General features: G+C 41.8%; 2 protein-coding genes across 4 annotated transcripts; one reads left to right on the plus strand and one right to left on the minus strand.

Annotated features, from left to right (window-relative positions):
- Positions 1 to 2,491: 2,491 nt before the first annotated feature.
- On the minus strand, positions 2,492 to 8,499 carry gdf6a (growth differentiation factor 6a). Of its 2 annotated transcripts, none has more exons than XM_042425061.1 (2): positions 7,949 to 8,499; positions 2,492 to 3,414 (listed from the first exon to the last, which is right to left on the minus strand). In XM_042425061.1, exons 1-2 carry the CDS (start codon positions 8,307 to 8,309, stop codon positions 2,492 to 2,494), a joined length of 1,284 nt encoding a protein of 427 aa, XP_042280995.1. In that variant the 5' UTR covers positions 8,310 to 8,499. The 2 variants fall into 2 exon arrangements, with proteins under 2 accessions (XP_042280995.1, XP_042280994.1); XM_042425060.1 differs by having other exon boundaries at positions 2,492 to 3,477.
- Positions 8,500 to 11,769: 3,270 nt separating this feature from the next.
- On the plus strand, positions 11,770 to 23,696 carry sybu (syntabulin (syntaxin-interacting)). 2 transcript variants are annotated; one of them, XM_042425059.1, is made up of 8 exons: positions 11,770 to 11,852; positions 15,877 to 15,923; positions 16,142 to 16,328; positions 16,838 to 17,038; positions 18,643 to 18,742; positions 18,926 to 19,078; positions 20,477 to 20,632; positions 21,800 to 23,696. In XM_042425059.1, the coding sequence occupies exons 2-8, from the start codon at positions 15,900 to 15,902 to the stop codon at positions 22,998 to 23,000; spliced, it is 2,022 nt and encodes a 673-aa protein (XP_042280993.1). In that variant the 5' UTR covers positions 11,770 to 11,852; positions 15,877 to 15,899; the 3' UTR covers positions 23,001 to 23,696. The 2 variants fall into 2 exon arrangements, with proteins under 2 accessions (XP_042280993.1, XP_042280992.1); XM_042425058.1 differs by lacking the exons at positions 11,770 to 11,852; positions 15,877 to 15,923; positions 16,142 to 16,328; positions 16,838 to 17,038 and adding an exon at positions 17,603 to 17,729.
- The last annotated feature ends 1,123 nt before the right edge of the window (positions 23,697 to 24,819 follow it).

Consider the following 24,819-nt stretch of genomic DNA (forward strand, 5'->3'; position numbering starts at 1 on the left):
TGTGTCAGTCATTTGCAGCGACTGCTAAAGAGTGCACTTAGCATCCTCTGTTTCCCCCTAGCAAACATGTGGGGAGTGACATGATACTGTACAAGAGCCTGGACAACATATAACATTTCAAAGCAATTTCCTAATTGTTTCCAGGCCAAGGTCGATAGCCTATATGGAAGCAATCCCTTTCTTTCAAACTTTTTTTTTTTTTTTGTCATCCACAGATTGGGAAACATTAAAGTGTTAAGTAAACTTGACCCAGGCGGGCTAATTCATTGGGAAATAGCTGGGGTTCCTACATTCAGTGCCATATCAGTGACAGTCAGTCAGTGGATTTCCTTCTACTTGGATGGTCACCATATGTTTATATGATTTTTGTGGTGCAACCCAGAGCCAGCCAGTCACTGAGTAATGACATTTGTTGTCTGTGATGAGAGACTGTTTACAAAGGGAAGGAATAGCTTAGCCAAGATACCTGAAGGCAAAGGTATACGTGCTCTATATGCACTATATACATCTTATAGAGGGATTAACTGATTCTGGTGTTGATTTTGATCAAACCTTAAGAAAGTGTCTATGAAACATGGTGTTCAAAATTGTCACAATATAGTTGTTTTCCTACATTTTTCTTTGAACGTGATTCAGTATCAGTTTGTTCTGATGGTTAATGAGGAACGTCATCATCATAAACCAACATGTAATTTAAGCATATTTTTTTAATAATTGAGCAAGAAACAACTATAATGAATTTTGTTCAGTATGCATGGTTGTAAGCTTAACAATCATACTATAGAAAGTAATTCAGTTCAGGTCTACATGAAAAATTCCAATGATGTGATCTCTTCTTTCATAATCCGTGCATTAAAGGAAATTCTTGCCCTCCAATTTAAGTCAAAAAGAAATGCCCCACAGTGTTCTTGGTTTTGGAGGTTTTTTAGCAAAGTTAACCCCACTTAAAACACTTTGACATGAAATGAAAAGAATAGAGATGAGGGTGGAATTAATCATCAGAGGTACAAGGCTGGTGGACTTGGTTTTGAATTTTATTTGTACAGTAATGGTGTGGAATATTATCCAGTAATATATGTATATAAATGATCTTATATATCATTGTAAAAGCTCTTTACACTCTAACTGAATGCACCTCAAAACTCAGATCCTATATGCAATTATGAGGTAGACATTAATAATGGTATTTTCCACCCTCTGCAAAAAAATATTGAATACACCTTAAATTACTCTTATCAATGTAAGAAATATATGATTATCATGAAACTCTGTACATCACAAATAATAAAATAATTATAGAATAGAAATTATACCGATTTGAGTGCATTTTGTATATTTACAAAGAAATGCAGCATTCTCATTTCTTCATTTCTTGCACTTTGTAAAGTTTTCGACTGTACAAATATTTACAGCTCAAAAATAATGAACAGCAGTGCATTCAAAGCTAATGTGCATTTAAATATCGTCTCGTTTGCGAGTCTTTTATATTTTCGTCATCAGAGAAGACAAACTCTCTTCGCTGACCGCATGTCCTTGGCGCAGTCAGTTGTGGAAGTGCATTTCGTAAAGATGCAGACTTTTGAGCAAAAAGTTCGCCTCAGTAATGTGTGCTTTTTTTTATTTTTTACAACAACAACAGGGCCCCAGTCAGGCACAAGTCTGGTTTTGTGTCCTTTCTGTCCGCAAAAGCGCACGACGCCTCTCCCAGCGCCTCTCCACCGGTCTCCAGTAAGGCAAAAAATCTCTTGAAGGCATTACCACCATCATCTTATCTCCTCTCCTCAGACCAGTGTGCGTCCATGTGTGTATGTGTGTGTGTGTGTGTGTGTGTGTGTGTGTGTGTGTGTGTGTGTGTGTGTGTGTGTGTGTGTGTGTGTGTGTGTGTGTGTGTGTGTGTATGTGTATGTGTGTGTGTTTGGTAGATTAGACATTCACCCCCTTTTTCTTTTCTTTTTTTTTTCGGAAAACAGGCACTTGCTCGGGCCTGTAATGACTCCAGCTGGACAGTGGCAATTACGGCCTGGATGCACATACCCAAAAGAGTCCGCCTGGCTGGCAGGATCACACGGCAGAGCTGCAACAAAGCGCTGACGGGCAAACCCCACTGTCCTCTGGCCTCGGCACGAACAGGTGCACAGTTGGACTCAATAGGCTCCCATCTCGCCTTGGTGATCAGTCAGATCACACACCATGTACCCATCCCTTGTGCCATATGGACGCGTCTCACTCTGGGAAAAAAAAGCCTGTTTGATGAGTGGTAACTTGTTGCATGGATGGGAAATAAGGCGTAACACTTTAAGGCAGAGAGTGTAAATTATTGTGAGTCTGAATAAATAGCAGATATCGCCTCTTGTGTGCATCCCTTTTGAATAAAGACAAGGCGCGTCATGCCTGTGAGAACTTTATATCTTCAATCTGGGACCCATCAAGACTTATCTTTGATTTTTCTGTCTTTTAAAAAAAAAAGTTTTGTTTTAATGGATAAGGGCCGCTACCTGCACCCACACTGCTCCACCACCATGTCCTCGTACTGTTTGTACACCACGTTATTGCCCGAGTCTATGTACAGGATGCTGATGGGACTGAGTTTGGTGGGGACGCAGCAGCTGGGCGGGGTGCTGTTGGGGTCCATGGAGTTCATGAGCGTCTGTATGATGGCGTGGTTCGTCGGTTCGAGGTGCGACCTCAGGGGGAAGTCGCACACCCCTTCGCAGTGGTACGCCTCGTAATCCAGGGGCGCAATGATCCAGTCGTCCCAGCCCAGCTCTTTGAAATTCACATGCAGCGCCTTTTTGCTGCACCTGGATTTAGATTTCTTCCCGTGTCTCTTCCCGTGCCGGTTGCTCAGCGCGGTCCTGCGCCGCCGCCGGGGCCCCTCTCCTTTAACCCCCCGCAGCGACACCCCCTCCTCCTCCTCCGCCGCCGCCCTCACCACCGCCTCCTCCTTCTCGCCGACGGACCTCCGCGATTTGATCTTCTCCTTCATCTCGTTGAACAGGTTCTCCCTCTTCTTGGAGCGTGTGTAGGCGACCAGGATGGCCTTCTCCTGCTGGGAACGGCCGCTCCTGTCCAGCCCCAGCTGCCTCAGGTCCACCTCGGTGTCTGATTTGCCGAGAGTGACCCGGAGCTGGAAGCAGAGCTGGTTCCCCTGCTGATAGTGATGAGGATGATGATGGTGGGGGTGGTGGTGATAATGATGATGCTGGTGTGTTTTAAACATTTCCCACACGTCCAAAACCTCCCAGCCGGCCTTGGTGGAGTCCAGCGGGTCCAGCGACCTGGAGTCCAGCAGCCTGTCCGAGAGGCAGGGGTAGAGCTGGATGTCGTAGAGGCCCGTCGTCTGCAGGGAAGTCTGCAAATCCCCGGGCGCTCTCCTAAATATCCTTAATTCCGCCCCGACCAGCTCCTCTTTGTCTGAAAGGGTTGAGACATCAAACAGATACTTTTGTCTTCGCAGAGGAGAGTGCAAAAGATCGTCTGCAAGGATAAAAGAAGAAAATAATTGCAGTCAGATTCACTTAGGGTGTACAGTGTTCAGAGGGAAGGGGGGAGGGAGGGAGGAAGAGAGGGAGGGAGACTCACATTCTCCCACAGAGGCCTTCTCTCTCTCCCCCCTCTCTCTTTCTTGTTTTTCAAATGTCCACCCTGAACCTGCCTGAAACAAACTACAGCTGACAAGTCCTCAGTTTGGATGAGAATGAAAAAACTTCATGCTTATTGTTGTTTAAAAAAAAAAAAAAAAAAAAACTTTTCCGAGATTTTGAGCCAATCTTGACAATGATTTTCCTCTGATTTCCTCTGATTTAAATCTATCAACCTCAACAGAATCCTCCTGATAAATAAAATCTATTACAAATCCTTAAAACAGACTTTCACAAAGTCTTGTTTTAGACTTTTTTTACAAAGTCTGTTTTAAGAAACAAACATTTACAAAGTCTGTTTTAAGGCTTCCTCTTCTAGTTCCTCAAGTTTCTTAATTTCATTTCCTGCAAATTTCTTGCACAGGAACAATTTAAAATGATACTGAGATGCAAAGCACACGATGTTCATACAGGAAGCATCTAGCTTGCCCCAAAAACAGTAGATTGTTTTTTTTCTACACTTAATATCTTATTTATCCGCTAATCATCGCTCATTATGAGGCTAAAGTTCGTTTTTTTTACATTACAGTAACAATAATCCAATAAAATCTGGCGATATTTTAAAGCCACTTTTAATCAAAGTCAGCATGTCTTAATGAAAATAGTTCTGCTTTCATTTTACTTGATGACAGACTGATTATTAATTTCCACCTCCTTGGCAGAGTGGATGTAAACTTTTCCTTCGTTGCAGCTTCAGAGTCTTTAATCCTAGCAGAAGTCAGATCATCAGAAACGTGGTTAGTTTTTTTTTTTTTTTTTGAGAGCTCTGGTACAGTTGTAAAGCAAAAAAAAGAAAACACACACACACACACAAAAACAAGAGGCCTAGTGATGTGAAGGCCCCTGGGTGCTGCCAGACACAACGGACCAAAGGCGACATACTGTACACTCTACTGAACAATACACAATTAATGCATTATTCCCTGCTGGAGACCCAGGAGGCCTGCAAATATTTCATCAAGGCGAACCAATGAGACTGGAATATAACTCTGTGGAACAATGCATGAGAAGGCGTCAGCGTTTGAAAACAAATATTAAATATCTGCCTGAGTATTTTTAAGTGTGTTTTTTTTTTTCAAATCAAATTTGAATCAGAATGATTTATGTTTTACAGCCTGTGAGATAAAAGGAGTTTCTTCTTATAGTTTTACTGCAAAAGCTTTTGTCTTATTTTCCGCTTGAAAGCTTAAATTCTTTGACCCAAAGGAAATCATTCTTGTAATAGGCATGGGATGTTGTGTTGTTTTCTGCCGTTTTTCTCTTTTTTTTCCGGCATTTTTCCTGCCATCGTCAATCAGTAGTTTAAGTGTTTGTAGAATCCACAGCAGAATTTATCGAGAAAATGTAATTTAACTCAAGGAAACCCATGAAACCAGTTGATTTACGTTGTAAACACGAGAAATGTTGGCTTGTAACTGTCAAAAATTTCCACTTGTTTCAAGGATAATGTTTTCAACTCAATACTGAAATAAAGTCGCCTGTTGAGATGGAAAATGTGTGGCGTGTTTGTCAAAATCAACTTGTTGCCTCGGCTGATCCTCACAATTTCTGGCTGAACGTTTTCTAAGTAAATAAAAGTGACGCAGGTCTAAACGCTCCTGTGATAAAAAAATTTGTAAAAGTTATTCTAAAGAGATATTTGAATCTGCTTGTCAGTTTCGCTCTGTGAACCCTGCCGAGTCAAACCGTAAAAGCAGATTGAAACCTTGTGCTCGTTTCAGTGACTTTGCGCGTATGGTCTGCATTAGGTTTCTTCTTCTTTTTTTTTTTTTTTTATAAGACCTCAAACAAATCGAATACAAGTTCACCAAATAATTAACAGTTCTGAATTCCCATCTTCCTCATTAAAGGACTTCCCTTCTTATATTTCATCTCATCCTGCCAACGACAACATTCCCCTTAAAATGCGCCTGCACGGACTGACTGGACAGACTGCTGAGGTTACTGAGAGATATTCGTGTTGACAGTCAAAAATGTACAAAGTTTTCTTAATTTCATTATTATGTAAAAAGACGTTTTTTTCCCATTACGCACAAGATGCTTGAAGGTGGATGGGGTAAAACGCGCTAGATGTTACTGCTAGGTTAAAACGGCATTCGTGCACTTTTGTTTGACCTTGTTGGTTGTATTTGAACAAATGCAAAACATGTTTTTGTCATCTATGCCTCTGTTTAGAGAGAGAGAGAGAGAGGTAGAGAGAGAGGTAGAGAGAGAGAGAGAGAGTGAGTGAGAGAGAGAGAGAGGGAGAGGGAGAGAGAGAGAGAGAGAGAGAGAGAGAGGCCGGGCTGCACCATCTGCGCTTTAATGAGTTACCCCAAGTGCCAAAAGTAATTTTCAGATTCGGGTTATTCTTTTCTGATCTTGCCTTTTCTGACCTCCAGGAAACACCCTGTCTGGTTTTATAAGCGAATTTCATTTACCTACGAAAGTGTGAAAGCCAAAGAAGCCGTGGATCATAGGTGCACTCAGTAAAACCTGTCGCTGCACGGATGAATAATGCGTGAAAGACGCAAAAGTTGTTACTTTTACGCGTCAAAAGATGCCCCCATGCGTATTTCTTTCCTGATGGGGGCGATTTAAATCACGAAGCCTCCCAGCTGAGACTCATTCTGCAGGTTAATGCAGTGCAACACTTAAGGGATGCTGGGAGGACTCCAAAAAGAAACGAAGGGCGCTGAGCTGAAAGAACGGGAAGAAAAATAATTTTCCGTAATTAAAGTGGCGGTCGCAAAGGGAGGTTCCGCAGTAAAATACGAACCACTTCACAGCGGAGGAAGTGCTCTTTCATTTTTTTTTTTTCTCTCTCGTCGTTTTTTGGTGATGTGCCATCGTGGCCGAGCTGGGTCATTATGGGAGAATAGACAGTGTTTGATATGTTATGACATGAACACTCAATTAGATCACCGAGTTCAAATACTCCAATCAGCCGTTCGATGCCAAGCAGCTCTCAGAGGGTCCAGCTCGGGGTCAGAGCCAGTGACACATCACATCAAAATCACAGGAGAAAGTGAGGCGTTTTTCCTATCAAATCAGTTCACACTGCAAGAAATGACCACACGGACGAGCCCTTTACATTCATATTCACTCTTTAAACGTCCTTTTTTGTCTTGAACCAAGTGTGGAGTGAGAATTATTTTCAATGTCCCTTTTTATCCAAGAAATTTGTGTCAAATCTTGAAAAATACGTTTTTACGCTTCACTGAACATACGTCTTGAAACAGTTGATTTGAAGTGGAAATAATTCAAACTGCACCTCACTCCGCTTTGCTAGATAAAAAAAAATATAATTTAAGCAGCCGACTCTGGCCTGAGTAACTCGTCAGGATGGATATTTTTTGCAGCGCGCAGTCTGCGTCCCAGAGCTGAGGCTCGGAGTGTTTCAGACAGGAGGGGACGCAAACAAAGATAGCTTTTATTTCTCTTGCAAAGATTAACTCGGCTTATGCCCCCTTGTGTGTGTTGGATGTGTTTGTGTTTATCAGATTGTGTTTGTCCTCACAGACCGGTCAAATCACTTGGTTACACATGTTAACTGACCCAAACACCTGCTTCTCACACCGACCCGCTCTGCCCTGGCCCCCCAGCTGCCTTTGTCAGCACAAGTTGGCCAAGACTGGGCACCATAATGGCAGCAGATTACACTTTTTAATATGTGGCGGGTTTAGGGATTCGGCCTATCTAGCATTTTAAATGCTCACGCTTTGTTTTAGGGTGTTTGTGTTTGGAGAGCAACGAAAAATCGAAAATGAAACAACCACCAAGTGCTGTAATATCCTAAGTGAAAAAAAAGTTTCCTCTCTATTCACGTGGAGGTTGGGAGCGGAATAGTTTTTGCTGCAGCCTGCACTGACACTGATTTACAGCCTTCATTTAGACAGCGCCTCAATTAGTGTTTTACTGTCGTGTTACCCGGAGGTTAATTTAAGTGTAATATAACTTAATACTTTAATACTTTGTTACACGTTTCTGTGGCTGTGCGCCAAACAGTCCTGAATGCAACCATGAAACGTGAGGCATTGCTCATGAATAACAAATAATCCTGCAGCTTTCAAGACTTTGCTTTTGTTTAACAGTTACTTTTATGATTTATTGATATTTTTGCGCGTAAAAGTGCGTCTGCACATTATTTTGCCCGATTAAAACGTGCGTAAAAGTAGCCGATGCTCTTTAGTTTTTATACATTACTGTACTTTTTAGCCACTTTTCATCAAAATCTGCACAAGAGGTGAATATTAGTCCGTGGAGAAAAACGGTGTCACAGAATTATGAGACTGAGCTGATGGAGCTGGCAGCGGACTGAAACCAACCTGTTCCTCTGTCCACAAAACTTGTTATGGTGTTGGCAGATTTAGAGGAGCGGAAAAAGCTTGCGTTTAGTCCGAGCTTCTCTGCAGCCGAGTATGTCCTGTATATAGAGAGCATGTATTCATGCGGCACAATATCGTCCTTTAGGTCTTCTTTGTGGTGGCTCACGATAGGATGCGAGGACGCGAAGATGTCTTTTAGGAATTTGGTTGACCTTTGTCCGTTCTGATGATGGATCCTGGCTCCCCTGTTCCTCCTCGGCGCAGAGGGAGAGATGATAGCAGCTGACTGGAAACACGGTATATTCCCAAGGAAAACAAGGAGCAGGCCCAGATAAAGCGTTACGACTCGAGATGCGTCCATGGCTGGAGAGTCACCGGGAGATGTTGAGAAACTCTTTCTCTTTTTTTCCCCCCCCGCACAGTGAAGTTGGTTTCTGGGGGCCGCCGGAGCCGGAGATGATGTGCGCGTCAGGGTCGGAGAGCTGCTACTTTTGCGCTCTCCGGTCGCACCAGAAGAAGTGCGTTTTGCGCTCTGGACTCCACACAAGAGCGGAGAGTGTTGGGCCGAGAGAAACACGCCCACATGGTCGCTCAGTGCAGGGCTTCCCAAACAATTTCATGTCACAGACCTTCAAACAGACGCACACAGAGCCAACTGACCGCCACAAGATACAGACGCAGGAGTCCATGTGGGAACTTTATGTTGTGGGTTTAGCAGCAAATTGATGAACTGTCTACACTACACACCGTTAAAACTACACTAATGTGGTTGACAATAACTTCAAAGTTTATCATTATTATTATTTAGTTATTATTTTTTAGTAAAACAAATTACAGTGAAAATAAACTTTTTATACCTTCAAGAATTAATTTAAACCAGCGATTTAAACTAAAACGACCAGCTAATACATGTTTCCGTCAACTGCCAAGTTTAAAATGCGGAACACAGTCGGTGTTTAGTCTACACAACACTGAAAAACCACATCAGAGTCATAATTCCCCTTATCACAGAGTCTTTGAGAGAAGCTTCCAAGGCCACATCAAGATTAGATTTTACGCAGATAGGCTGAAGACAACGTGATCATAAAGGTGCGTCATTTTTTAAAAGAATCATCGTGGATTTTTGCAACTGAATTTCACACTTTATTTAGAGAGAGAGTGCTTTAAATGATATGATATGTAATGAATAATAAATAATGCAGATGACATTTCAGTGGTTGACTTTGTGTTTGTCGATGGCATCTGAATTCTCGAAGACTGAGATGAAACTCTCCAGAAATAGAAGCATCGTTAAATAAAATGAGGGATGAAGTTTTGTTCATTTAAATGTAACAAAAGCGTCAACACAGTAAACCCAAAACATAAAGTCTTGATGTGGAGTCGCTCAACTGCATCGATACATTCAAAATGACTCCACTGACCTCTAGCGGCTTCTGGTGTCTATTGCAAGACAAACGTAAAGGAACGAGGCCAAATATTGCATTTAGGTCATCTGGAGAAAGCTATGATGTATAATTTAATGGTAAAATATATGAGACTTGAGATTTTTTTAAGCATGTCCAAATGCCATAAACGATTTTTTTATTTATTTGTATTAGTCTTGATCCTGATGGTGACACATATGCACCTTTTTCTACTCTTTTGTAACTTAGATGCACCTTTCTGCACAATTTGATTTATTGCATGTAAGTCGGTACAAATTAACCAGTATTATTATTCATGCACTGCACTATAATCTGTAGTTTGCATCTCCTATTACCTTTATGTTTTTTCTGTTTTACTATCTGCTTTATTTTACCATGTACGTATACACACATATTTAAATAGGTACATAGAGCATCTCTTGAGCACAAAAAATGTTCTTTGGGATTAATAACATTATCTTATTCTGTCTTATTATATCAGCTCTACACTGAAACACCCAGTGCTGGTTTTACAGCAATAACATTTAACTGCAAAATCTAACAATTACAAATAGTTTAATGTGATGATTAAAAATCATTAATTTCCTCATTCAAGTTGAAAGAGAATATTCCCAACACTTGTGCGTCTATTTCCTATGAAGAAAAATTGACCATCATATTGTGTTTAAATACAAAGACAGTTTGTCTGATGGGGATGTGTTTTGGTTTAGTTTTTGTTGTAACTACCTTTACCAAATCTACAACTATTCCTTTTATCAAATAACTTTTCTGTGATGTGTTCACATATTATTTTGTCTGCTCTTTTTTTTGCCAGATTAGGTGAAAGTGTAGCACAGCCTGAGGGGCGACATGTCAGACTGTTAACTCTCTGTAAACCTTGATACAAGGCACAGTAACATAACTGCACAAAAGAGGGGCCACATCATTTATAAAAAACATCTTTAAAGTTGACTTGCAATGAGAACAAATATGATGGGGTTGGTCTGGATTTCAGTGTACAGAGGTGACCCTTGCTATAGTTGAGTCTGTTCGTTGTGAGTTTCATTTATTATTTCTGTAATATATTTATATTTTACTGGTTTATTTGATGGGGACAATGCTCATTGATCAACAGAAACAAACTATTATATAATTATATAGTTGTATGTATATAGTATATATAACTGCATTAATTTTAGATGATATTACATTCAGGAACATGTGAATAGTATCATTCACCACAGTCAGATAAATCAGTGCCACACATTACAGACTTAACGACAGTGTCTGTTGTTGATCTGCTGCTCATTGTATGACTTTATGTTGTTGTTCCAGCAGAGGGCCTCAGTGATAAGAAGACAAACTGCTCCTCATAGGTCACATGCTAACATTTCATTCAGTGCCACCCAGTGTCCAGTGCTTCCCCAGAAGCCAGTTTGACGCACTTGGAAATGATGAATGATGAACACAGATAAAACATCATCCTGGAGGTTATTTCTTACTGATATATGCTACTTGGTTCCTTTTCGGCTATAATGATCATCAATCTAGTTTCTAGTTTGCACTCATAATCTATGGCGCAGTTGCTCGTGCAAACATTATGATGTTTTCATATTACAGAATCTGTAATTGGCACCATGACAAATGAAGGCGCAGAGGCTGCATTTGAATATAAATGGTTAGTAGGCATATACAAATTAGGACAAGCGCAGCGCCTTCCTCCCTGATTTCAGCACTATGGAGAGCCAACACGCTCTGATCCGAGAGCAGTTCAGCAGACTATATTTGGTTTCATGCACATTACTGTACACACACACACACCTGCGGGATGTGTTGAACATATGCAGGCCCTATAGTCGATGTCGTGATGCGCCTTTCAGCTGGCATCGTTATAATGTGAATCAAGGAAATATTATATTCCACAAATACTGGCTGTTATGCATTCATGGATGAATAGGTATTCTAAAAATATAAAATGTATTTTGGTGATGAGAACATCATCATACCAGGGACCTATCAGCATGTACATATGGGTTATGTATTGGAGGACATGCCATGTGTTAAATGGCTCTCTTGGATGAAATACAGGATAGCATACATTTAAATTTATACCATACACTGACAGGGACTTAATTTAGCTACATCTCCATATACCTGTGGTTTTCCAAAGATGTCAAACCCATAGGCTATGTATTATTCACCAGCCTCTCCGCAGCTTATGTTGCTATACGGCGGAGGGGAGTCAGCGCCTTACGCGTTATGTAACACACTTGGGATGGTAGTCATTAATGCGTGCACAGTCAGTGGTCTCGCTTCTTGTCCAATCATGTGTGTCCTCAGTCTGCACGCAGCTCTCCTCCACCCGACATCCAAACAGCAGAGCAGAGCAGAGCAGAGCAGAGCGGAGGCTGCCACCGGCGGAGCACCAGCGGCGGAACGACCCTTTGTGCTTCACCATCTGACGCGCATCCTTCTGAGAAGAATCACCACCAAGCATCCAGGCAAGCGTTTCATTCATGTGACTTTCATGACAAATATTTTTCACAGCAATCCATGATTATGATTAGGTTAGAAAATGAAACTGTTCACAGGATGGGAGCAGGTGGGCAGAGGAGGAGCTGTTTACAAGTTCAGGAACGAGTCTTTATTTTCAATGATCCGAATGATATGAGTAATCTTACATATTTTTGGGTGGTGCTGGGTGAAATCTGGACATATTATGTTTGAAGTTGGATGTTTACATCACCGTTGGTTACATCCTAGCCTACTTCGCATGTCTTTATTCTAGAGGCATCCCCGCTCCTGAGGAAAACATACCTAACTGTGGGGGCGCCACATGGAACAAAAACAAAACCTGGTTGATTTATACAACATGATCAAATGTAAAATAAATGTTTGAAGGAAATGTGGAGAGAGGTACTGTCATTGTCAGGGGACACTGGAAATCTCATAAGCTTGCATGATACTCAATGAAAATGGCTCAGTAGCGACATGTGGAAAACAAAGGGAGGCATGTAAACAATGTCAACAGAGAGGAAAACAAGCAGGGCTTTCCTGATTGTATAGTGGCCTAAATTCTTAAAAAGAAATGGGTATTTTTTTAAACAATTTTAACATCACCCTTAAGGTCCTACTGTATGTGAAACCATATACTATAATTATTCTAATACTTTTTATCATAGCAGTTATTCTATTGTACAGGCCTCATAAACATCTAATCTACTATCAGGAAACCATTTTAACAGTGTAGATATTGTTTCTAATATCATTTATGCTCCCAAAAATGATGCTGAAAGTCAAAGTGATGACTCAGTTATGACATCATGCAATGATGATGCAGTCTGTTTTAGGCTCAGTGCCCTCAAAATAAATGTTACCGATGATGTGGTTCTTAAGAAAGACTGAAATCTTTCAGTTTTCAGAGAAAGTATTAGTATTATTTCCCCTATGAGAGATAATGGAAGATGCAGCTTGGATATAAATAGTCAGTCAAGATAAAACCTTCCAGGAATGACTAACAGTGACTTATAAGTTCATCATTGTGCATTAAACGTCATCATCACTGAAATGATACAACTTTACATCTCATTAACGATCACGTCAGCACAACAAATGGAGGGGTTATTATGGTGGGGTTATTATGAAAATGGAGTCAACAGCTCCATATTAGTCTATGTGCGAGATCAACATTAGAAAAACACATAGACTGGAGTGGATTAAAGGAATTATTATTCACGCCCACGCCATGCTGTTTTAGACCATCTGGATGAGGGAAATAGCTTGAGTGGAGGCTTAAAGAATTGTTTACCAGTCATGAGCTCATTCTATCAGCAGTTTGCTTCCCACCAGCAGCTTTTACCCTATCCATGCTAAGATGCTATGCTAAGATGAACCATGTCTCCCTTTCCCAGTGCATCTACTTTCTAAATCAGTTTGTCTGTTTGTCATGCTTAAGAGAGCTGAAAATCCTGTGTCTGCTACTTAGATAATGCTTAGCCTCTCACTCAGTAGGTAACCAATCAATGTTGTCTGGAGTCAAGCAGATGATCCAGGTGGGGGAACCAAACTGGTTGCATAATCTTACTTTATGGGGTCTAGTTCAGGCAGGAAGTGGTCACAGTTGAGATGGGAAGAAAACAAATAATATACAGGCAGCAGAGCATGCACGGGCAGGCGTCCGTATCCAAACACCTCACAAGGTTCAGGTTACTCTAGCTGATGCTACTGAGTGACCATCAGCAAAGGAAGACGGTCAGGAACTGGAGCAAATAATAATAAACAGAGACTTTTCTAAAACACTGAACGGTTCGGCTTAAGAATACAACAGTCGAGCCGATCTCTGTTTCTTCATTCTTCATGTTTTGATGACACCACCCTCCTGGATTTCCCTCACATGGCTGCTTGTTGCTGCATGGATTAATAACCGTGCTGATGAAGGACATGGCTGCCAGTGGAGCCAAAACAGCCAGCAGAATCGCTTCTCAATCATAAGCTAAAAACCACACCCTGTTTTTGAATGAGCACTCCTTTCATCCTCTCTCCCCCAGCTCTAATTTCATCATCACTTTCAGGCTTATACTCTCATTCTTTCACTAATAGTTGCTTTTCTTTGTTTCAGATAAAGAAAATTTGACCCATTGCACTTCTTGCAAGAGAATCAGTTTAAAAAAGCATATACTACAATCATATATTGGAATATACTGAATCATTTAAGTCAGTAGTTCTCAGTTAAGTACATGAGGATGCTCACTGTGCTCACACACACACAGGCTCAAGGACAGAGTGTGCATTCAGAATGAGAAAAACACTCTCTACAGCTGAATAGAAACACTCCCGCATCACCTCGGCACACTCTAAATATTTTCACAGTGAAGAACGGCTTCTCAGGATGAGCAGCAGAAGCCTACACGTTGTGCAGATTTACACATAATTGGTCCCATCGTTCGTGCAGCGTTTTCCCTCGGTTGCTAAGACTGTTGCTAGGGCATGGCTGTGGCTGCTCTGCCCTGCACGCTGCCTAATCTGATTTTGCCGTGCCAGTCTGCCATGCAGCCAGGCAGCCGTGTGTTGCTACAGCACACGATGCTATGGATGTCTGTTGGAATGCAGAAACTGAAAAGTGAAACAGTGAGCAAAGAAGGCGTAGGCCACCTAGAACTCAAATCTATTTTTGAGTCTGACAGTATGAGGCGGAGTTTGATTCCCAAAGCTCTCTGCTCTATTTTTGCAATCCTCTCTGGTCCTCTGTGGTTTGAAGAAAAGAGGATTTTTGCAAGTCTGAGCTGCTCACACAGGGAATCTGGCTTATATTAGATCAAGTAGTGATATCATACTGTTGTCAGAAGGAGTGTTGTTGTTGATAGTTGCTGTGGGAGATGGATGATCAAGGTCTGACTGACATCTATCTCATTGTGCCAGGCAAAATTTTAAAAAAGTACCATCTGGATGCGGCGAGGGAAGACAGGTTCAGGTTCATTGATGCGACAGCAGCACGCAGGCCTTGGGGTCAATTACATCATTCCTAATGCAAAAAAAAGAAAAACATTTATGCACTTACGCAACTGACCCCCTTAGGCGACGCCGCTGTGAGGCAGCGTAATCAACAGGCAAGAGGAAGTGAAATGATTGTATGAAGTTCATTCAAGCATGAAGGAAATTCTGCATTATTCAGCTCTGAAGCATCAATAAAAAATGTTTTCCTCCTTGTTTAAATGTGGATGTACAGCATGAAAAAAAAGTTCAGCGTTAGAGACTTTGGTCTATATATGAAACCATTTTTAAAGAGGATCACTCCATCATCTTTTATATATCACTGATAAAAGGATTTTGTTGCTTTTGGCACACCGCTCCACCGTTTTGGTACAGAAGGATAATAAGGAGTGTAGTTTTGCTTAGCAGAATGAGTTGGATACCTCTCATCTATTTCTTAACTTCATCAGATTATCTTAATCTGGGATGATTTTGATGAAAAGTCTAAAAATGAAAAGAATATTACCCATCTTTCTTCATTATAGATGTATCTGTACAGACTCTAAACTCTCCACTCAAATTATACAGAAGTTAGTTATTTTTCATAAACATGCTTTTGTCTTATCTCTTCAACTGTTTTTATCTCATTTTTACATCTCTTTTCATTGTGTGGCAGCTTTTGTTGTATGAATATAACCTTTTCTCTCATGTGATTGTAGGAATTTTATGAATTCAGAATCTTCTTTTTAAAAAAAGGCACCTGCTGCACATTTATAGTTGTTATACACAAAAATTGGTTTCATAAGGTCATAAATTTAGTGTGCATGGGTCATGGCTGGCTCTGTGCTTGTTGTGCCATCTGTACCAGGCAGGATATGTGTGTGTGTGTGTGTGTGTGTGTATGTGGGAGAGGGAGGGGGGATTTAGTGGCGTAACGGAGTTTAGACAGAGGGCCCTTGTTTGTGAAGGGTTTGAGCGCCACGTCAAACGCTGTTACATACACAGTCCACAGAAAAAATGACTCACCTGATCTTTCTCCTCTTTTCCGTTCATCAGGGGAAAACGCTACGTGAAGCACAATGGGACCATTCCAGGAATATGAGGTGAGTCTTTTCTTTTTTTTTGCATATTGAACACTTTGCCAATACGAATCTTTTCCACATATGACCTGACTGACTGTGACCTTTACAGTTATCGCCGTAAATCAAACAACCAACAATATGAATACAACTTAATCTTTTATGAATTAAAAAAAAGTTGAAGCGGGTTTCCTCAGTACTACATCCATACCTTCAGCTCTGACAGATGTTGCTTTGAACAGGAAAAGAAGTCACCAGAGAAAGGAAGCCCTCGCAGCCGCATCCCGCGCTTGGTCCTCCATCCCTTCCGACCAAAAGACAAAGGATCCCCTCTGTCTGACTCTCCATTTTCAGAAGAGGAGGGCAAGGAGTGTGACATCAGCTCAGACCACTCCAAAAGGACCATCAGCACCAACAGCTTTTGCTCTGGTAAGAAGTTCAGCTCCAGTTTAAAGACAGCAGAGTTCATACTTTATATAAGAATACTAAAAGCACCATTTACAGGCTGTCAGGTGCAAGACTGTATTGCAATGCCCCCTTAAGAGTGATAAAAGACATTAAATATTTCAATTCCAGTTGTATTTCACATTCTATTTTAGCACAAAATGCAGGCTGGAACATCAAACAGAAAATTAATATATGTATATTTTATGTTCATTCAAATTGGCCTCCTGAACAAATAGAGGAAATGAAAACAACAGACTACACTGTAAAAAATGCCTGTGTGTGTGTGTGTGTGTTTTTGTACATCGTGTGTGTGTAAACCACCGCACAGCAACCACTTGTCAACTACTTTGCCATTGTGAAAGCTGTTGTGCTATCAGTCAAATAACACTCCAGCTGGACCTTGAGCTCTGGTTGACTGCTTGTGTTCGCTGCCTGCCTGCCCTGCGCCGCCTGTTCTTGGCTATTACTGTCTGTATGCCTGTTTACAATAGATGACACCGGCTGCCCCACTAGTCAGTCTGTGTCCCCCTCCAAAACCCCGTCAGGCTCAGAGCAGAGTGCCCACGGCTCACCGGTACTCCCCGAGCGCAAGACCAAAGTGAAGAGGGTGAGGGTGATGACCGAGTGGAGCGGCGAACCACGGAGCACACAGAGGCACAAGAGGGAGCTGAGGTCGGCCATGAAAGCCAGAGGTAAAGAAGAACGTAGAGATAGACATGAAAAGATGAAAAATATGTTGTTGTTTTTTTAATAATTCAGGGATCAAGCACAGTTTGAAATCATCACTTTAGTCCCAAGCAATTATGATCTGATGCTACACTGTATGAAAAAATCTTGATTTGTGTGTCTTGATTGTTCATTAACTTTTTCACATGTATAGACTTTTATATAACACACTGTATACATATACTACTGCATGCCAGTGGTTCCCTAAAGACCAAAGTACAATAACTGTGTATTTGTCACGTCAGCAGCTAGCAGATTCCCTGGCATGTTGATTTGAATAAACACTGGCTGGGAAGCAGCTGCTTGCTAAAAGAGAGAATAATCACTGGAGTGAATTTTCTCTTTTGTCTGTGCATCTGTGCTCTGTTAACACATATCAAAAACACTGAGTCCTTTCTTTTAATCTGTTCAAATCTGCCAGGACACAAAACTGCTCGATCATGAGTCAAAATGAGGAGGTAAGCTGATTGGATGAGGGAAAAAAAGGTTCAGGAGCTTAGCCAATTAGGCTGATTAGCGAGAGGTTACTATACTGATTGAATGAGCACAGACACTCATTTGACTCACCACATCACCAGTTTTGACCAGTTTTGTTTGTCACAGACATCACTTGGCACAGAAATATGGTTTTGTTTGATGGCAAGAGATGCTACTCAGGTACGGCTTTGAATATAATCTTTAATAATCGCAACATAATACTGTTGTCTGCTGAAGGTAATGAAGGTGTCTCAGGCATCAATATTGTGCTGAGGCTTCTGGTTTTAAGTGTCTGTCCCACAACATTTGAGCATGTTTGGATGTTACTGGCTGACTCTGGAGTTGCTGTGGCATTTGTAATAACTTACATAGATCTATCTGTACGTCTTTATTTCTCTTCAAACTCACTTTAGTCGAACGAAGGGGACAGAATATGGGGAGTAGCCTGTCCAACTGCTGTTTTATGACAGTTGTATGTCTGTTTGAGATTGTGCTATCTGGTTGACTCCCCCCAACAAGCTGACTTTAAGGAAGTCCGGCTTACAGAGACTGGAACATGATAGTCCTGCTTGACGCTGCATTTGATTGTAACAGTACAGGATGAGGCTGTTAGAGGATGTTTATTAAAGGAGAAGCTAAGATGAACAGACATGCAGCACACAGGAAAACTGGACATAAATGCCAAATCTATTTCCATGACAGCATAGAGTAAGAGTGTGTATTTATGTAGAGATTTGAGGTTTAAAGTGAGACTATGCAACTTTTTTTCTTTGGGGTAAAACCAATGAAATCTTTAGCTGTGACATGCTTAAATGTGGTGTTAACGGTAGCACAAGTAGAGAAGAATTATTAAGTCAGCAGAGTGACTCATATCTCAAGTTAGCTAACATTAGCCATTGGTCACACCAGACCAGGTAAGACTGTAGCTACAAAACCCCTGAGTGATTTTGAATTGAGCAAGAAAGCATTTTATTTCTTATGAACTCAACTTTTCATTTAAATGGTAAGATTTTGTTATATCGTCTTTCAAAACCGACATGGTCTTTGCTTTAAGTCTGCCAGGATGTTAACACGCTGGTTCGTCTCTGTGCAGGTAGTGAGGCAGACTTCAGCTCCTCTAGCAGCACAGGCAGCCTAAAGATCAGGGAGAGCCTCACTTCCAATTCAGCTGGGAAGAAAGCTCCTTCACGCAGGTATGAGGTTATATACATTTGTATCGTCAGTATGCTCTGCTGAGATATCTATGAGAGTTAAAAAAACATGACTTTAAGCTAAACTACAGCTAAACGTAAAGTGTTTATCATGTATGTTTTCATTTTTCTCTACGTTTCTTGGAATTAACAAGTGATTCTGTATTTATTCTTTGTTCTGTCAAGTCGCAGCAGCCACATCAGATCGCTCCCAGTGTTCAAACCAGCCGGAAGCCCAACAGCCAACCGCGATGCAGAACTCTACGCTCCCTACAGGACTCCCCCCAGAGCTGCCTACTCGACCAACAGCAGCAGCTGCAACTCCAGCCCCACCTCCAGGTACCAAACATGCCTTTCATATGATGCATTATTAAAAATCACAGAAGGATTGTGGTTTTACAGCTTAATACTCTGTTCAGTTGTTACAACATTCTGTAGCATAGCCACACTTCTGCACTTGGATTCATCACAAAATTGAACTTTCTCTGTTTTAGGGCAAGTAGATTTTGGAGACTGAGAGATTTTTAGACCGTGGCTCAGGCGATGTGCAGCACAACGTTTAGTGTGTGGGTGGTTGGATTAAGATCAGACTTGTTTTATCTTTTCCTCTCTTGCAGCCGGCTGGGATTATATCGGTCATGATTTGGCTGTGGTTGAAATTAATGAGGACTCAATAACGCAAATGTCTGAATATGGCACACAGACAGTGACCCTACTGGCTGTAGCTGATGTGGAACTGGATTAGGGTGAATTCACCTTGGTTTGGAGGGGAGAACAGGGTCATAAATATTTCAGAGTAGCAGAATTGATATGTGAGCCGAGTAGCCTGAAACTCAAAAGGTGTTGGGACCACCATGTTTTTCTGGCTCCATATTACTGGGAAGGTTTACTTAGGCTTTGTGTATGTTGGCAGCTTGGCCCTGCATAAGGCTTAACCTAAAAATCCTCTCTCAGCATGAAAAAAAATGACATTCAACCCACCGCCCTTTGGTTTTTATGCAGTAGCAGAATCTACCCTCATTTTATCTTGTTTTTACAGCTTCCATAGATTCATTGTAACCCTCCACTCTTGTCACTTTAAGACCTTCTCATCCTTCTGTCAGCTTTCCTCTGCCAGGCTAAGTGTCATGTGACATCTTTTCCTCTCGCATGCTACTTTCTCCAGGGCTGTTTCTATTTCTGGCAGGGATGCGGAGCACTCGCATCAAAGCCTCAAGTATCCCAGGTTGCTAGGATATTGTGCAAGTGGAAGCGAGGGGTTTGCATGCTGCTTTGCATACTGTCCAAATCCGCCCACTCATCCTCAACTGAAAAAACAAGAATCCTTTTATCAGCTCTCTTTGAGCATGATAAAACACTGATCATAGGACATGCAGAGGGCATTTGAATGTTCATGTAATTAGCTCCTAGATCAGGGTTTTTACCATAAGGTGATTTCTTCCCTTGCCGACTGTGCTTGTATTTAGATAAACCAGCATTTTAGGGTTTTTTAAGTCTCTAGTCTGCACACCAGTAATCCTGTGTCAGACAGTAATTCCTGGCTTCACAGAGCATCTGTCCTGACAGTGCTCTCTCAGCCACACTAATTACCTTCTGCTGGGAGTGATTCTTACTTTAGAACATTAAACTGGTTTGTTTTCTGCTGCTGGCTTCAAAATGTCTAGTTGGAGAATGATGGATAGTGTAGGTTCTAGAGGGGTAAACTTTCATCAACATGATCATCTTTCTGCCCAATAGAAGAGCGAACCTGGGCCGCTACCACTCCTGTGGAGACAACCACGGCATCAGACCCCCGAACCCTGAGCAGTACCTCACACCTCTGCAGCAGAAGGAAGTTGCCATCAGACACCTGAAGACCAAACTGCTTGAATCTGAGACCAGAGCTCGTGACAGGTTAGTTAAGGTTTAGCAGCACAGTAGATCCTGTGATTGTATCTGTAGCTTTTCATGGTTTTAAGGCAGTATGATAGTGGTCATATCAGGAGAAAATATAATACTGTAGTTGTGACGTAAATCCTACATTCAGCAGCTCTGCTCAACTGTTTAAAATCTCCTAAAGTGTGAATCCACTAAAAAAACTGCATGATGCTGCTAGTTATATCTTGCAAGATATTTTCACTGTATAAGGCAATTTATTTGAATCCTATGCTTGCTGATTCGTCTGGTCTATTTTATCTTTAGAGGAATGTTAGGCTCATGCTTATTCGTTTTCTTGCTGAGGTTTGGATGAGAAGATTGACACCACTTCCATGTGTCATATGATGCTACAGCTGGTTAGCTTAGTTTAACCAAAGATTGGAAATGGGGACACAGCTAGCCTGGCTGTGTTAAAAATGAACTAAATCTGCCTACCAGCACCTCTAGAGCTAAATAAATAACACATTATATATTGTTTGCTTTATCCATACAAACTAAAACCATATAAAATTGCAATTTTAAACAGTGTTGTGTGCCAAACAATTTCTGGGCCGGGTGCAGAGACTTCCTAGACTGTTGTCCATAAACTGCAGGAACAAGTATGGCACCTGGTCCAACAACATTTTGCAATTTGTAAGACACAGATTATTTATTTATTTAAGATTATTTTTGGGGAAATTTTGCCTTTATTGGATAGTGGGCAGCAAAGAGTCAGACAGGGACAAGGGGAGACAGAGATGAGTATGACATGCAACAAGGGTCCCTGGCTAGAATCAAATCAGGGACGTTGTGGTTATGTGGCATTCCACTTCTTCTCATAACCTTGATGGCTTTGCACTCACTGCAGCCTGCAGGGTCCCTCCTGCCATTCTGCTTGTATCATTTTGATGGGTCAATTCACAGCTGGAGGTGAATATGTCTAGCCTCGTTCTCATAGTCATTAATGGGGAGCAAAATCTGGTCTGACCGCACCTTTAGTATGAGTATGGTCAGACCAGTACAAGTAGGCTAACTGAATGCTGGCTGTAGCTATATTTAACATAGATTTAAAAAAAATCTTTGTTTCAATCTTCCAGCTCTCAGCTAGAAAGTGAATAAGCTTGCTTATAGTAACTGTGGACATTTTCTTCACTCTTTTATCAGAGAGACTGAGATCGAGGAGCTTAAGGGCCAGCTCAGCAGGATGAGAGAGGACTGGATAGAAGAGGAGTGTCACCGAGTGGAGGCTCAGCTGTCCCTCAAAGAGGCTCGCAAGGAGATCAAACAGTTGCGTCAGGTGGTGGAAACCATGAAGAGCAGCCTGATGGAGAAGGATAAGGGAATACAGAAGTACTTCATTGACATAAACATCCAAAACAGGAAGTTGGAGTCCCTGCTGCAAAGCATGGAGCTCGCTCAGAGTGGCGCCAACCTCCAAGACGAAAACACCTTGGACTTCATCTGTGACAGCCCAGACAGCGGTGGGAAAAAGATGGTCGGGGAAGAAGAGGGTGGGATTGAGTTAGGAGACCAAGGGGCAGAGGCGATGGCGGACAGCGGGCTGCTGGTGAACGATGAGATGGCCAACAGAGCTGACATTTTGGAGCAAGTCTTAATGTCAACAGCGGTGGATTTCAGTCAGGACTCTAGTGGCAAGCTGAGGGCCGGTGCAGAGTCTGGGCCTGGGGTGTCTGCACTGTCTGAAGAGGGACAGTTAATTGATAATTCTATTGCGTCTCCACCAGCTCTACCAAATACGAGTTCCACCACTGTCACCATCTCCTCAAGTACACCCTCCCAGCAGATCACAGAAGAAAAAGGGGTCCAGACCGACCTGATGCCCATGTCTCCGGACCTGCAGGCTCTGCTCCTCCAGTTGCTAAAGTTCCACGGGGCAACAGTGGGTGAGCCAGCTCTATCAGCCTCCAGCACTCTTCTGGGCCTCCCAAACCTGCCCACCTCCACTTCCACCACTGCCATTATGCCCGACTCGACACCTACGTTACCAAGCATGCCCAGCCCTGCTCCCCCTGAGAGCCCAGACACCTCTACCGATTCTGGCACATGCTGCTCAGAGCCTGCAGAGACTCGACGGTTCATGGAGGAGCTGGACTTCAGTGTCGCTGAGGAGGAACCTTCTCTGTCGCCGGGATTGGGTGTGGTCAGCAAGCGTTACTGGAGCAACAGCTTCCTGGTGGATCTGGTTGCAGTAGCAGCTCCTGTGTTACCCACGGTGGCTTGGCTGTACTCGCAGCACGGCGTGGATGGCAGCGCTCCAGTATACAACATTGCTGCTCTTATCAGGGGCTGTTGCATCATGGGATTGCACTCTCTTCGTCACGTCGCTCACAGGCCAGATGCGTAATGGCTTCCAACCCGCATGCACATGCCTAACCTTGAACTTAGAGCACTTAAGCTTTTTTTTTTTTTCTTTTTTTTCAAGAGTATTTGTGAGATTTGTTTTTGTTAAACACTTGATGATATCAATGCAGTTATTTTGTTTCTAACACTTTCTTTGCACTGTACAGTTACCATGAGTTGAAGCAAAATGGTGACATGAAAGGGATTATTTATAATGGGGTTTATTTATGTATTTATTTCTCATTTACATCATTTACATGTCTAAGCTGATCATCTGGGTAGATGGTTATGTGTTATCATTGTCCTGTGCTGTCCCTAGTTGTTCTTGTGTTTAAGAAAAAAAAAAAGTTCTTCATGTTGGAATGAGATTTTTAAAAGACGAAAGATTGAATGTTGGTTCAGATTGACAGGTTCAGAAATTTCGACTGTTTTTGAGTTATTGTTCAAAAAGAAACCTTAAACCTTCAGCCAAAGTTTAATGTGAATTCACCGTTACGTTTTGTGAAAAAGTACATATATTTTTCTTTTCCTCCCTGGGAGTAGAGCTTTATTCGGTACAGCCTGTGTATTGTTCATAAAAATAAGTTGACGCTTGAAAGCAACTGACACTTGTTATGTGCCTGAGCTATGTGCAATACTGGTGGTTTACATCAAATGTCCTTGTATCTTTATTATTAAAGCATGATAAATTCTGGCCACATGTTTGGATTCCTGACATTTTTTGATCTGACAAGTTTGTCATGCCAGCACAATCGTTACAGTTTGACTTATGTAAGAGGCCTGTACGAAATGTTGGGGAAGATTGGAGGTGCAAGATGTTCACATAAATATATAAAAAGGAAAATATCTAGTCTGGACCAGTGCACAGCTAACCAGTGTTCTCATGATGGCTCATCTTACGTAAAAGCTTTCTCAGCCCGTGTGTTCAGATGTCCCTTGGGTTATGGAGCTAACGATGTAAAGTGCATTAGATCCACTTTACTGGGATCTCTGAAGCTGTAAAATGCTGTCTGCCCTTACAACAATAAAACTGGGTCAGCACAAGAGCAGCTGTATGTCTGTCTATCCTCACTTTGTTTTTTTGTTTTTTCAGTCATGACATAACACCTACCCATATCTACTGAAAAAAACTGATTAGGTTTAAATAAACTTATAACACTTGTGTTCACTGATGACTCCATTTCCACATTCCACCATATGGTGATGTATCTTAAATTGCATAACCATGACCTCTTGGTTCATAAAGCATTAACAGACTGAGTCATCAGATGCTGTAATCCCCACACTAGTCTGTGGATGCTTGATTAAAATGAGTGGGAAGCAGCGGTTGTAAAACTGGATGTACTGTAAACAAAACAGTTCAAGACATACCAGCCTTATAAAAATTAATGTATAGGATTCTAAAAACCTTTCAGGACAATTGTTCACTTATACCATCTTCTCTCTCTGAACAGTGATGATGTGCATTTTCCATTTTTGAAAGTGGGTCAATCTCTGAGAGGGTTTGGCAGGCAGTGTCCTCAGATAGATGGAAGTAACGTCATTATGACGGGGGTCGGATGAGTGATGACAAATGTCTGTCAATATAGGTTAAGGCGCACTGTGGCAATTTACTATTGCACTTCCATAAAGTTTGGGGAGTTGTCTGTTTCTGATGTTTTGGAGTATATCAGGCCCAATTAGGACTCTCCCTGCCTGCTAAAGGCCCACATTTTTCAGACTCCACACTCCCACTTTATAACCTTTTTGGCCATGCTGGCAGTGTTTTGGTCCATTTTGGTTCAGACCGGTTCTCAGCAACTACTGAGTAAATTGCCATGAAA

This window comes from Thunnus maccoyii, chromosome 10, assembly GCF_910596095.1.
Source record: "Thunnus maccoyii chromosome 10, fThuMac1.1, whole genome shotgun sequence".
Classification (NCBI taxonomy): Eukaryota; Metazoa; Chordata; class Actinopteri; order Scombriformes; family Scombridae; genus Thunnus; species Thunnus maccoyii.

Excerpts from the sequence above, each read along its gene's own strand:
- gdf6a (XM_042425060.1), bottom strand. The coding sequence starts at position 8,309 with ATGGACGCATCTCGAGTCGTAACGCTTTATCTGGGCCTGCTCCTTGTT. Across the intron at positions 3,478-7,948 it reads TTTTGTGGACAGAGGAACAG|ACGATCTTTTGCACTCTCCT; the intron begins GTTGGTTTCAGT and ends TTATCCTTGCAG.
- sybu (XM_042425059.1), top strand. The coding sequence starts at position 15,900 with ATGGGACCATTCCAGGAATATGAG. Across the intron at positions 16,329-16,837 it reads CACCAACAGCTTTTGCTCTG|ATGACACCGGCTGCCCCACT; the intron begins GTAAGAAGTTCA and ends TGTTTACAATAG. Across the intron at positions 18,743-18,925 it reads AAGAAAGCTCCTTCACGCAG|TCGCAGCAGCCACATCAGAT; the intron begins GTATGAGGTTAT and ends TGTTCTGTCAAG.